This window comes from Halichoerus grypus, chromosome 7 (genome assembly GCF_964656455.1).
Source record: "Halichoerus grypus chromosome 7, mHalGry1.hap1.1, whole genome shotgun sequence".
NCBI classification, from domain to species: Eukaryota; Metazoa; Chordata; class Mammalia; order Carnivora; family Phocidae; genus Halichoerus; species Halichoerus grypus.
This window is the reverse complement of record NC_135718.1, coordinates 74,110,319-74,124,451: the sequence shown is the minus strand read 5'-3', so window position 1 is coordinate 74,124,451 and position 14,133 is coordinate 74,110,319. Positions and strand designations below refer to the sequence as shown.

At 38.2% G+C, this 14,133-nt stretch overlaps 1 protein-coding gene across 3 annotated transcripts in view; it reads right to left on the bottom strand.

The window, feature by feature from the left end:
• The window catches only part of RYR2 (ryanodine receptor 2), a 731,966-nt gene that overhangs the window by 265,453 nt on the left and 452,380 nt on the right, over positions 1-14,133 (bottom strand). For all 3 annotated transcript variants that reach the window (XM_078077755.1, XM_078077754.1, XM_078077753.1), the window contains 2 exons: positions 8,949-9,108; positions 5,769-5,916 (listed from right to left, as the gene is read on the bottom strand). In XM_078077755.1, coding sequence (XP_077933881.1) covers positions 5,769-5,916; positions 8,949-9,108 — 308 coding nt within the window. The remainder of the gene's footprint in view (positions 1-5,768; positions 5,917-8,948; positions 9,109-14,133) is intronic.

Here is a 14,133-nt window from a genome sequence, read left to right as displayed (position 1 = left end):
CAAGCTTTTAGACATAGCATTTCATGGAACTTGGTTGACTCCTATTCATCCTTCTAAATTTTACCCTAGCTTTACCTACTTTTATGTAGGTAAAGTATGTGGTTTTAAAACATGTCTGCAAATATTTTGTCACATTGCCTTCCAAAAAGTGTGGGCTTGAGTGTGGGCTGCTTTACTGACTCACTTGTAACAAACAGAATATGGTAGAAGTAACTGTAATGGGCATTGATGCCTCCCCCCCACACTATCTCTTATTCACACTGGGGGAAGTCAGCTGCTATGTGAAGGCACTCAAGCATCTCTATGAGGTGGTCTACTGGCAAGGAACTTAGGCCTCTTGCTACAAGCCAGAGAGAAACTGAATCTTTTGGCCAAGAATTATGCAAATGAGCTATCCTAGAAGCAAATCCTCCAGCCCCACTGAAGTCTTCATGACCATTTCCCTGACCAACTTGACAGCAACCTCAAGAGAGACCATGATCCAGAACTACCTGACTAATCCACTCTCAAATTCCAAACCATGGAAACCTTGAGATGTTCATTAAATCTCCCCTCCCACAGCTGTCTGTCAGCTATCTAGCTATCCTTCCTAGAAGCAATCACTGTTACTATTGTTTTCTGTGTCTATCCAGAGTCCGTCTGTGCATGTGCAAGCGTTTACGTATATTCTTTGTTATAACGCAAATAGTACCATACTCTTCGCAGAGTTCACAACTTTGCTATTTAACCTTAATCTGAAACACTTGCGACTGTTTCCTATTAGCACTTCATTGTATTTAACAGGTTCATAATATTCCATTGTATGAATGTACCATCATAATTTTAACCAGCTCCAATGCCAGGATGTTATCTAATCTTTTTGTTTTACTTTTTGGTGTGTGTGTGTGTGTGTGTGTGTGTGTGTTTGTATAAGTATGTGTGGGAAAGGGTGTGTGTGTATGTGTATGAATACGTGTTTGGGAGCTCAAACAGAGACTACAGTATTCAGCTCATTCATATTATTCTGTTGGACTGTGTAAGTCTCCTCTATTGCTCTTTTTTTCTTCCTTTTTCTTAATCCTTGATCACAAAATACATTTCCTCACTCCTTTCTCCACCACTGGCATCACTCCAATATGTGTGGTGTTTTTCCTTGGACGGTTTGTATTTTTGTAAGCTGTAGAATACTTAGAAATGATATTAATGGTATTATATTACTGCTCTATCCCATACTTCATGATCATTGCTTCTGAATTGCTGCATGTTATGTTTTTTTAACATTTCTATTATTTTTATCTAATAATATTTCCCAGAAATAGACACATGTGATGCTTCCAGATTTCATGATCATAAATAATGCTGTAATAAACGCACTCCTACACACCCCTGTCTGGACCTATATATGAGTGTTTCTACATCCAAGTGTATGTAGCATTTTCTGGGACATATTCATGGTTTCTATATAATACCAGCTTTTCACACATCAGCTTTGCCAAGTTACACTCTTAACAAAAACACATGGGGTTCCTATTGTGTCATATCCTTGTCAACACTTGGGATCATATAAATATATCCAGTCCTTCATTAAAATTTACAGTTAGTAGGTCATGTTAAAGAGCGCTCATGGGGCTGTGAAGCCAGGGGCTCTAACACTAACCAAAGACTGAAGTTCCCCACTGGATGCCACAGTCTCTCAACAGTGCTGTTATCCTAAGGAGACAGGAGACATAGCCACTCATAATTATGAGAACTGACTCATAATAATCCATGATTGGTAATGTGGAAGAATAAATAAGTGTCTGAAAGTTTAACCAAAAAAATACATTTAAGATCAATTCACTCTTTGAAAGATTCATAAAATCAATAAATCCGTAAGAAAAATGACCATGACAAAAAAAAGAGAAACATAAACTCTCAACACAAAGAATAAAAAGAAGTGCCACTAGAGACCCTACAAACATCAAAGGGATCATAAGGGGACATTAGGACAGCTTTATGCCAATAAATATGGCAATTTAAATGAAATTAACTTATTGAAAATGTATAACTTATCAAAACTGACATAAGAAGAAATAGAAAATCTAAATATCTCCCATAGCTATTAAAGAAATTGAATTCATAATCAAATAAGTTTCCTAAAAGATAAAACTATATGCCCAGACAATTTTAATGATAAATTCTATAAGACATTAAAGGAAGAAAGAATACAAAACTAACCCAAATTCAGAAAACAGGGGGAACATTTCCTACCTTATATCATGAAGCCATTATTGCTCTCATATCAATAACTGACAAAGAGATGTTGCAAGAAAAGGAAATTACATATCGGTATTCCTTATGACATATAAGCAAAAATCCTTAACAAAATAGCAAATAGAATCCAGCTATCTATAAAAAAGCATAATATACCCAGGTAGAGTTATTGCAGAAATGCAAACTTATTTTAACATTCAAAAATCAACATTATTCACAATATTAGTAGAATAAAGGAGAAGAATATATAATCATCTCAATAAATGGCAAAAAGAAAAGTATTTGACAGAATTCAACATTCAACATCCCATTCATGATAAAAGCTCCCAACAAACTAGGAAGAAAAAGGAATTTCTTCACTGTGATAAAGGGCATCTAGACCTACCGTTAACATCATACTTCATAGTGAAACATCAAGACTTTTTTCCTTAAGACTGGGAACAAGGCAGGATAACCTCTCACCACGTCTATTAAACACTGTAAGTCTTAACCAGTTCACTAAGTCAAAAGACAAAAAAGGCATGATAATTATAAAGGAAAAAGTAAAATTTTTTTGTGGGGTGGGGAGAGACATCATGGTTATGTAGGTAGAAAATCCTATATACTTTATACACAAAAAAAGAGAAAAAGAAAGAAAAAAAGTAAGATGAATTCTGCCACACCACAGGATATAACAACAATATATACATACTAATTGTGTTTCTCATATTCACAGTGAACAACTGGAAGGTGAAATGAAATGAAAACTAATTTCATTTATGATAGTTCCAAAATATCATATACCTCTAAAAAATACTGGGCAAGATCTCTACTCTGAAAGTAGAAGACAAATTAAAGAGGACCAAAATAAACGGAAAGATATGCCACATTCGTGAACTGGTAGACTAAATATTGTTAAAATGTCAATTCTCCCCCTAATTGACCTACATAGTCAACTGTAATCCCATCAAAACCAAATTTACAAGTGGAATCTAAAATTTATAAGGAAATGCAAAGAAAAAAGGAGACTGAAATCTCTTAAAGAAGAAGTTAGAGGACTACCCTACCTGATTTTAAGATTTATTATAAGATTATAATAATAAGGACAGTAGTGTGGTACTGACTTAAGGATAGACATATAGATCAACAGAACCCAATGGTCAATAGATACTTGACAAAAGTGCCAAGGTATCTAATGAGGAAAGGATAATTTGTTCCAATAAATGGTGCTGAGACAGCTGGATATCCACCTGGACAAAAGTGAACCTTGACCTCAGTCTCTCATCACAAACAAAACTCAACTCAAATTAGACTATAGACCTAAACGAAAAAGTAAAATAATAAAACTTCTGGAAGAAAGCACAAGAGAAAATCTTTGTTTTTGTATAGGCAAAGATTTCTCAGGACATAAAATATATGACCATAAAGGGAAAAAAAAATCATAAAGGACTTTATCAAAATTAAGAATATTCTGCTCTCTGAAAGATCTCACTGAGAAAGTGAAGCACAACCCACAAACTACGAGGAATTATTTCCAATATCTGACATAGTCCTTATATCCAGAAAATTTTTATATATATATATGCTTACAATTATATATACTTACAATTCAATAAAAAGAAGACAAAACCACCCAATTTTTAAAATGGATATAGATTTGAAAAAGAAAAAAGACCACTTATACCAATGGCCATTAAGTACAAGAAAAAAATTTCAACATTATTATTCACGAGGAGAATGAGAATTAAAACTGTAAGATCCCATTTTGCATCTACCAGAATGGTTAAAATCAGAAAGATTCACTACCAATTCTTGGCCAGGATGTGGGAGCAACTGGAACCCTCATACATTGGTCATGGGAGTAACTTCGCAGAACCATCTGGACTCTTCTTATAAAGACTATATCTGTCCCATGATCCAGTAATTTTACTCCCTAGATATTTACCCAAAGAGAAATGAAAAGTCTAAGTCTACACAAAGACTTGTCTACAAGTGTTCATAGCAGTTTTATTCATAATAGCCAAAAACTGGAAACAATCCAAATCTTTGTATCAAAGAAAAACGGATAAAAAAACTTATGGTTTATTAGAATAGAATACTACTCAGTAATTCTGTTACATCTTAGCTTAGAAGCCTTGTATTTCCATTCCAGTGGTCATGTGGACTACAGACTCTTTAAGACAGGGATCCTTCTGGTACCTTTCATACCTGATAGCATCTGGTTAATAAGGGTCTACCAAATATTTGTTGCTATAAAACTGACCTCAAAAGAAAATAAGTAGTTATATTATAAGTACGAATATTATTGTTATCAAGGGAATATCTAATTTTATTTGCAGCAAATGTAAGGATTCAGTATCTACTAAGAGCTCTTAAGATGTTAACTACATACTGAATCAACTCCACAGACTGAAATCTGGAATCAGAATGCCTGGGAATGGGATTCTGCGTCTACAACATAGTAAATGGAAAGGCAGAGAAATCTCCGAATCTCAGGTTCCTAATCTGTAAAATGAGCATAATGCATGGACCATCCCCATAGAGTTACTACTGTGAGGATTATGTAATTGTAAAGGTCTCAGAAATACTTGTTGCACATGATAAGCACTATATAAACATTAGCTATTATTACTACTTACAGTCTGGATTTCTATGCACAGATACAACACTGAAGATATTAGTCATTAGAGAATATTAAGGATACATTTTTTAAAAACTGGCACTATAAGGAAACACACATTGTTTATTTCACTTTGCCAATTTTAAAATATGGATATTCATACCAACTCAAACTTCAGGCAAAGGATAAAGGAATTGATACTGATATTTTAAACCATATTCTTAAAATATTTTAAGGGGAAATGTGTTCTTTATAAGACATCTGAAAACCCATTTCTTCAACACAAATTTATTGAATGCCTATTCTAATGTGTTTATCTTAAAGCAAAATGTTGCACTAATTAAAATTACCTATAGGTATGAGTATAAAATAATGAAGGTTCAGAAGACACTAGCTAAAACAATTAAACCAACTCTTTTTTGAAGGAGAACTGGTGGGGTCAGGTGGGGGCAATACCAGAGTTAAGAGAGTTAACTGCTCACCTCAAACTCTTTGGGAAGGTAGCCCCATTTTTCCCCCAGTGGTCCTGAGACACTCAAATGGGAGAGGAGTCTAATCCCTCAAGTGTCCTTCGGGAAAAAAAAATGCTCTAAACCACTGGCCTAAATTACAAACTAGATGACATCCCAAAGGACTCATCTTATACTCCCCACTTTTAGTTAATTATTTGGCTTTGAAGAACTACTACACAACTTTGCAGCCTGAGAGGAAGAAAGGAAAACCAAAATACCATCGTCCTGGGCGCCTGGATGGCTCAGTGGATTAAGAGCCTGCCTTTGGCTCAGGTCATGATCCCAGGGTCCTGGGATCAAGCCCCGCACAGGGCTCACTGCTCGGAGGGGAGTCTGCTTCTCCCTCTCCCTCTGCCCCTCCCCCTGCTCATGCTCTCTCTCTCTCTCTCTCTCAAATAAATAAATAAAATCTTAAAAAAAAATACCATGATCCTGATCTGGCGCCTCCAGGTTGTAGCCATACCCCAGCAACGTGCGCACGGCCTCACGGAGGCTGTCCTTATTGGATTTCTTGGTGCGGTCATCTAGAAGGGCGTAGGGAACCAGGCGAGGGTTTCTTCTGTTCTTTACATCCTACAGGAAGAGAAAAGGTGTTGGTCATCAAAGCAGTACTAAAGCAATTGTTTTGGAAATATGACAGCCACCAAATACAATAGAATGTGAAGCCCCTGAGGTAAAAGCTGCCCCTCCCCCACCACCTTAGTCTTCTCAGGTAACGGAAGTTACTGAACCCCTACCAATATAAAAGATGGAATCCAGTGAGTAAATGTAGGCCCTCCCCAGGAGAAGAAAAAGTAAAAAACAACAATAACAAAAGCGAACTGGAAGGATCTCTCCATCATCTTCCATCTGCCGGGGTCACAGGGCAGTGGGTGAATTTAGAGAACACAGGATTTCTTTGCACAGTTGACAGACAAGTCTTTGTTACAAGAACAGCCAAATGATCACTGGTCACCTTTCACTGATTTTAGTCTACAAACAACACATGGCTGCTGTCCCTTTCTCGGAAAAACCCAGGGTGTTATAGACAGCCATTCTATGAACTCAAATAGCCTGAACGATATGCATTACGGTGACTCCATCAACCTGTGAAGCCAGTTAATAGCCAAAGTACTGAAATACCTACAAAACTCACGATTTGTCTATGACAAAAGAGGCTCCAGGTTTAAAATGTGATGAAACTGGTGTTGGCAAAGCAAGAAAGCTGGCTATCCTACTATCCTGGCAAAAAAAATCACTTCCTTCCATCCACTCCCTGAGACTCTCCTACAGATTTTGTCAGACTTTCCAGATTTCTGGAAGCATTCTCAATTCTCAGGTTAACCTGAGCATGACTAAGAATGAGGAGGCTGTGGATCTTCCCAAACCTTCTCAAATCAAATATGCTACATGGTGGATGGGGTTTGTCTTGGTTGGGTAGGAGCAAAGAAAGCTTTTCCTACTGTCTTCTCCCCTGGTCTCTAGCAAATTTGTACTAAATATCTGCTCCTGAACATGAACTGACACAGTGGGGGGTCAAGATCACCTAGTTTGTTTGGCGGGGAGCACCACTCCAAAGCTACCCCAAATAAACCAACAGTGTAAACATCACCCCACACTCCCCTCTTTCAACTTGGTTTTAGCCCCCAAACTTTTCCTCTGTAGAAAGTCTGAAGCCTTGAATGAATCATTCTCTCTAGAGACGGTGTCCTGGGACTCTGTTAAAAGGAGCTTCCCAGGGGATTTGATGCACACTCATGGTTTGAAAGCAGCTGTGCTAGAGAGACAGAGAAGAGGGTAATTCAAGGAAACTGCTCTCAAGGACTTTCAATGAAGTTCTAAACTAGATTATGTTAAGGTGATGGAAGGTAACGCAAAATTCAAGACAACATTCATTCAAATAATCCGGCAAACATGGGCTATGTCAGTGGGGAATGTGGTGGAGGGATGGGGTGCGACCTGGGGGAAGTAATGGGGAAATGATTCTGGCAGGTTCAAAGAGAGCCTTGTGTTTTTATGAGGAACCACATGCACAGGAAGGAGCACCCCCAACCCCAGAAGAGAGGGACCTTAGGGAAATCCTGGTTTGTCTGACAGAGCTACGTGGTCTTTAAGGCAAGTAAGCCCTCCTTTTGCAGACAGCCAGTGTGGACCCCTGATCCATCTGGAGTATAAGGTTCAGGTTCTCTCTCTCTCTCTCTCTCTCTCTCTCTCTCACACACACACACACACACACACACACACACAATGCTGGAGCAGATGTAGTGTTGACATTCTCATCAGTTACAACCAGCTTAATTCAATATAAAAATATATTTTATGAGGTACATCAAGGCTCTTCAATTTTTCTTTAGCCTTCCCAATAGCAAAAACTCACTGGCTTAGAAGGATTTTCGAAATTCAGCTTTTCAAACCAATATTTAGGCTGTTTTCTGGACCACAGTCTAAGCCTGTAAGTAAGAATCCATTTTAGTCCTGAAGAATTTTAAGTAAAGGAAGCCTAAACTGAGCTGGCAAGAGGCACTGCAACAAGGAAGTGAAGAATTTTGCTTCTGGAGTCAGAAGGCTTGATCCCAAGCAGGTCTGCCACCTGCTAACTGGGTAGCACTGGGCAAACTGCTCCCAAGAAGGCTCCCCGTGCACCATATGTAAACTGGAAATAAAAATGATCCCTCCCTCACAGAACTATAGTCAGAGTTAAAGAGAATATGTGTAAAACTCTAGACATGGGGACTGCCACCTAATTGAATAGCAAACTGCCGTACGTATTTGGTTGGGCCCCGGCACTGCTATGAGCCTTTCTCATACGTAAGTTATAAAATGACATTAAATCACTTACTGATGAGGAAGACAGTGGCGCAGAGAATTTAAGTAGCCTGCCCAAGGTCACACAGTGACTCAGAGGCGAGGCTCAAATTTGCTCTTCGGCCGCTCTGCTATGCTGCCTCGGGATATACTCAATGACTATTAAGTCACTCCCGCTAGCACCACCATTAATAGAGAGAGATCCATGCCTCTAACATCCAGAAACCTCTGAAAACTCTATCCTTTACTAAGTTTAACAAAAACTCAGTTAGTGGTAAAACATGACCTGAATTGATGCAAGCCTGTTTATAGGCTTTATTTATCCCTCTTGGTATTATCATGCCTACACTGTGCTGAACAAATAGTAATTTATATTCTGCTGTCCCACTGAGGGTGGTAAGAAACATGTAATATATCACCATATTGCCATTCTGGAGACCGAAAGATATCTGGATTCTGACATTCATCTGGCCCCGGGGTTTTCGAATGAGCAACTGCGGACCTCTTTTATTATTTTATCTCAACTGTCTCATATTTCAAAAGTTTCTCCTTAAATACAATCTCAGAGAGAAATGCCATGAAACCATGTTATAAATGACTGTTCTGGTTAAAATTCACTGTGTACCTCATGTGAACACTCGGGGTTTGGTCATCTGACTTCTTGAGTCCAGCACTGAACAGGTATGTCAGTGCATATGTACATGAAGATATGTATCTGAGTTTCAAAACAGTCATTATTTAATCTCTCCTGTTAGGAATTATGCTGATCACCACTTAAGCAAATCTCAGCTTCCATGCCATCAAGCTAAATTCCCATGTACCTGTTGGATGCCATAAGTCCAGCCCTGCCGGATTCGATCCCGGGCCCACACATTATGAGCATTTTCCGCCAATTTGTCCACCATCGCTTCCTGAGATGGGGTGAGTTTGATGAAGCTCAGGTCCATTGGGGCAGGCTTATACCCACTTGTCAGCTGGTAACTACAAAGCAAAACAAAAGAAATATATAATTGGCCTTTCCGAAAAAGTCAAGGCTTAAAAATCCCTGTAACAGTCTTTTCATGGCCCCACCTACCTCTAATGGTTCATTTAACCACGTGGTTACCACTGAAGAGCAAGCCTGGAACCCTTCACTTAAGCTAATAACTCATTAGGTAGAAAGGCCACACAATCGTGGTCTCCATTTTTATACCAATAAAAGTGAAATGAGACAACTTACCAATCTCTCAAAGTTGAGAAGGATTTATTGAGTTCCTAACTGATGAGGCTTTTCTATAGTACAAACCAAAATATTGGTTACGAATGAAAACATCTGATGGATTTCTCTTCTTATTCTCGTTTTCTTCAACTTTTAAATGTTATATTAATTTGTATATTTACATATTTAATAAATCTGTGGATCTTTACAGATACTAGCTGTTTATTATACTATAGGTAAATTTTAATGCATTTATAAATTATTTTCCTATTTGCTTTTCCTAGTCATAGAATTTAGGAAGCCTCTGGATAAGACACAGTAGAAAATCCCAGATATTTAATCATCTAAAAAATTATTAAGGCTTGGATTTTAAGGAACTCTTACCAGAGACTACCTCCATACTCTGAAATGGAGAGAAAGTACTAAAATAAGAATAGGTTTTCATCTTTTGGAAGAAATAGAAAATAGAAAATAGAAAATTTTCAGTATGTACATATTGGGGCCTGGTACATACACGGTACCATACATGGAACATAATACTGCCCTGCTCCCCAAAGACACACACGCAGGCACCTCATTCTATTTAACTACTGAGATTCCAACAAAACCTATTTTATAGCTGCTTCTCTTCCATTCTTCTGTCATTGTTATATTCCCTATTATCAACTAAGCCTTGAGGTCAGGATTTGTTTCTAATCCATTTTTCTAACTGCCATTATACTTGAAATAGTGCATGGCAGATAATCAGCCTTTTGATCTATAGTTTTTGAAATAATTAGTGGGGAGAGGAAAGATGGAAGAGTAGGGAACCTTGTTTCATCGGGTGCCTTGTATTTAGCTAGGTAACTATCACATCATTCTGAAAACCTATGAATTCAACCTGAGATATAAGAAAAGAATTGCTAGAATTCTACAAATAGAAAAGTGACCACTTTTGGCAAGGTAGGAGGTGCAAAGTGAATTGGAGGGGATATATTGGAAGATAAACAGCACGGGGAGGGAGCCTCTATAAGCCAACTACCGGAAAGTGATATAGCCCCAGAGCACAAAATCAGTATTTTAAAAATCTGCTCCAGTGAGAAACATCCCTGCCTTAAAGGTGCTCAGATGGCAAAGCAGGGCAAAATCCTAGGTGGGATTATGTGGTCTCAGGGTCCCTAGGGTCATGGAAAGAATGGGGATGCCGGAGCAGGCAGAGTTCCCAAGCACTGGAGCAGGGAAACTGGCTATGGTCAGAGAGCCCAGGAGTGGGCTCTCAGCTCAGTCTGCCATAAACCGTGAATGGCAGTACAATAGGGGACCACTCTCCGTGTGGAGGTCCTGCAAGTGGCAGGCCTGCGAGAACCCTCTTCTCTCCCCCGAGAGGATAAGCACGGTGTGCTTCGAAGGAGTCTGCAGAGTTTGGTGCACACAAAAGTGAAGATTGCTTTTCCCTAAAGGTTTACTTAAGTTAGGGGGCCGAGATCTTTCAGCTCAGGCTGGAGATTGGGATGCGGCCATTTTTATTTTCATTCTCTAATGGGGCGCGGAAAAACTTCAGGGAACAAGAGCCACACAAAGCAACCCAAAGCAGCTTACACTGAGACCAGCCCCCCAGCAAGGGGCAGTGCAACTCCGCCCAGGCAGACACCTGAGAAAGAGCTCAACAGGCACCTCCCCCAGAAAACCAGCTGTAACATCAGTGGAATACCAAGTTTACCAAGCACACAGAATTGCAAAACTCCAGTGCTAGGGGAAAATAGTATATAGTATTCGAGGGTTTTTTCCCCATGATTCTTTTATCCTTTCAGTTTATAATTTCCCTTTTCTTTTTTTTTTCCTTTTCAACTCATTTCTTATTTTAGCAACTCTTTGTTTTTAAGTTTTCTTTTTTAACTTCCATTTTTACATTTACATTTTATAGCTATATTCTTCATTTTTGGCTTCCTTTCAATGTATTCAATTTTATTTTGTGTGTGTGTATATATATAAATATTTATATATATATATATATATATATATAAAGTTTTGCTTTCTTTGCAATTTTGGGATTTAGGGTCTTCTAACAAACAGAGCAAAATACACCCAGGACCAAGTAGATCACCCTGTTTTGTCCATCTGGGAGATTATAATCTTTTTCCTTTTCTTTTCATTTTTGGTTTCAGACCGCTTCAGATTTGTCTAGTGGGTATTTCGCTTGGGTCATGGTTGGTATTTTTTATTTTGTTCTCTTGTTCATCCATTCTTCTCTGGGCAAAATGACTAGAAAAAAGAATTCACAACAAAAGAAAGAACCAGAAGTAATACTCTCTGCCACAGACCTAATCAATATGGATATAAGTAAAAAGCTGGAATTCAGGATAACAATTATAAAGTTACTAGCTGGGCTTGAAAAAAGCGTAAAAGACACTCGAGAACCTCTTAGTGCAGAAATAAAATCTAATCAGGTTGAAATTTAAAAATGCTTTAACTGAGATGCATTCTAAATTGGATGCTCTAACAGCTAGGGTAAATGAGGCAGAAGAGAGAGTCAGTGACATAGAAGACAAGATGATGTAAAGGAAGGAATCTGAGGAAAAGAACGAAAAACAACTAATGGACCATGAAGAGAGGCTTTGAGAAATTAGCGATATCATAAAGTGAAACAATATTAGAATTATTGGGGTCTCGGAGAAAGAAGAAAGAGAGAGAGGGACAGAAGGTATATTTGAGCAAATCACAGCTGAGGACTTCCCTAATCTGGGGAAGGAAACAGACATTCAAGTCCAAGAGATAGAGAGAGTGCCCCACAAAATCAATAAAAATAGATTAAAACCCCAACATATAATAGTGAAGCAATGCAAATTTCAGAGATAAAGAGAAAATCCCGAAAGCAGCTTGAGGCAAGAGCTCCTTAACCTACAATAGTAGAAACATTAGACTGGCATCAGACCTAGCCACAGAGACCTGGCTGGTCAGAAAGGGCTGGTGGCATGATATATTCATGATACTAAATGAGAAAAACATGCAGCCAAGAATGCTTTTTCCAGCTAAGGTGTCATTCAGAATGGAGGGAAAGATAGAGAACTTCCAGGACAAACAGAAACTAAAAGAAATTGTGATTACTAAACCAGCCCTGTGAGAAATATTAAAGGGGATCCTGTAAGTGAAGAGAGCCCAAAAGTAACATAGACCTGAAAGAAACAGAGACAATCTACAGAAACAGAGACTTTACAGGTAATAAAATGGCACTATATTCATATCCTTCAATAGTTACTCTGAATGTAAATGGGCTAAATGCTACAATCAAAAGACACAGGGTATCAGACTGGATAAAAAGAAAGACCAATCCATATGCTGCCTACAAGAGATGGATTTTAGACCCAAAGACACCTCCAGATTGAAAGTGAGGGGGAGCCGAACAATTTATCATGCCAATGGACATCAAAAGAAAGCTGGGACAGCAATCCACATATCAGACAAATTAGATTTTAAACCAAAGACCATGGTAAGGGATGAAGAGGGACACTATATCATACTTAAAGGGTTTATCCAACAGAAGATCTAACAATTATAAGTATTTATGCTCCTAATTTGGGAGCAGCCAATTATATAAACCAACTAATAACCAAATTAAGGAAACACATTGATAATAATACAATTAATAGTAGGGGATTTCACCCTACTCAGCAATGGGCAGCTCATCTAAGCATAATATCAACAAGGAAATAAGGGCTTTGAATGACACACTGGACCAGATGGACTTCACAGATATATACAGAGCATTCCATCCTAATGCAACAGAATACACATTCTTCTCAAGTGCACATGGAACACTCTCCAGAACAGATCACATACTGGGTCATAAATCAGGCCTAAGCCAGTACCAGAGGACTGGGATTATTCCATTCATATTTTCAAACCACAATGCACTGAAACTTGAACTCAGTCACAAGAGGAAATTTGAAAGGAACTCAAACACTTGGAGGTTAAAGAGCATCCTACTAAAGAATGAACGGGTCAAGCAGGAAATGAAAGAATTAAAAAAAAATTCATAGAAACAAATGAAAATGAAAACACAACTGTTCAAAACCTTTGGGATGCAGCAAAGACAGTACTTTTAAAAGGGAAGAATATAGCATACAAGCCTTTCTCAAGAAACAAGAAAGGTCTCAAATACACAACCTAAACTTACACCTAAAGGAGCTGGAGAAAGAACAGCATATAAAGCCTAAACCCAGCAGAAGTGAATCCATAAGGATTAGAGCAGAAATCATTGAAATAGAAACCAAAAGAACAGTAGAACAGATCAACGAAACTAGGAGCTAGTTCTCCAAAAGAATTAACGATCGATAAACTCCAAGCCGGACTTATCAAAAAGAGAAAGGACACAAATAAATAAAATCATGAATGAAAGAGGAGAGATCACAACCAACACTGAAGACATACCAACAATCATAAGAATATATTATGAGCAACCATATGCCAAAAATTAGGCAATCTGGAAGAAACAGATGCATTCCTAAGAGATGTATAAATACCAAAACTGAAACAGGAAGAAATAGAAAATCTGAACAGACCCATAACCAGCAAGGAAATTGAATCAGTAATCAAAATTCTCCCAACAAACAGTAGTCCAGGGCCAGATGGCTTCCCAGGTGAAGAACTAATACCTATTCTTCTGAAGCTGTTTCAAAATACAGAAAGGGAAGGAAAACTTCCAAACTCGTTCTATGAGGCTAGCACTACCTTGATCCCAAAACCAGACAAAGCTCCATCAAAAAGGAGAAATACAGACCAATATCCCTGATGAACATGGATGCCAAAATACTCACCAAGATACTAGTCAA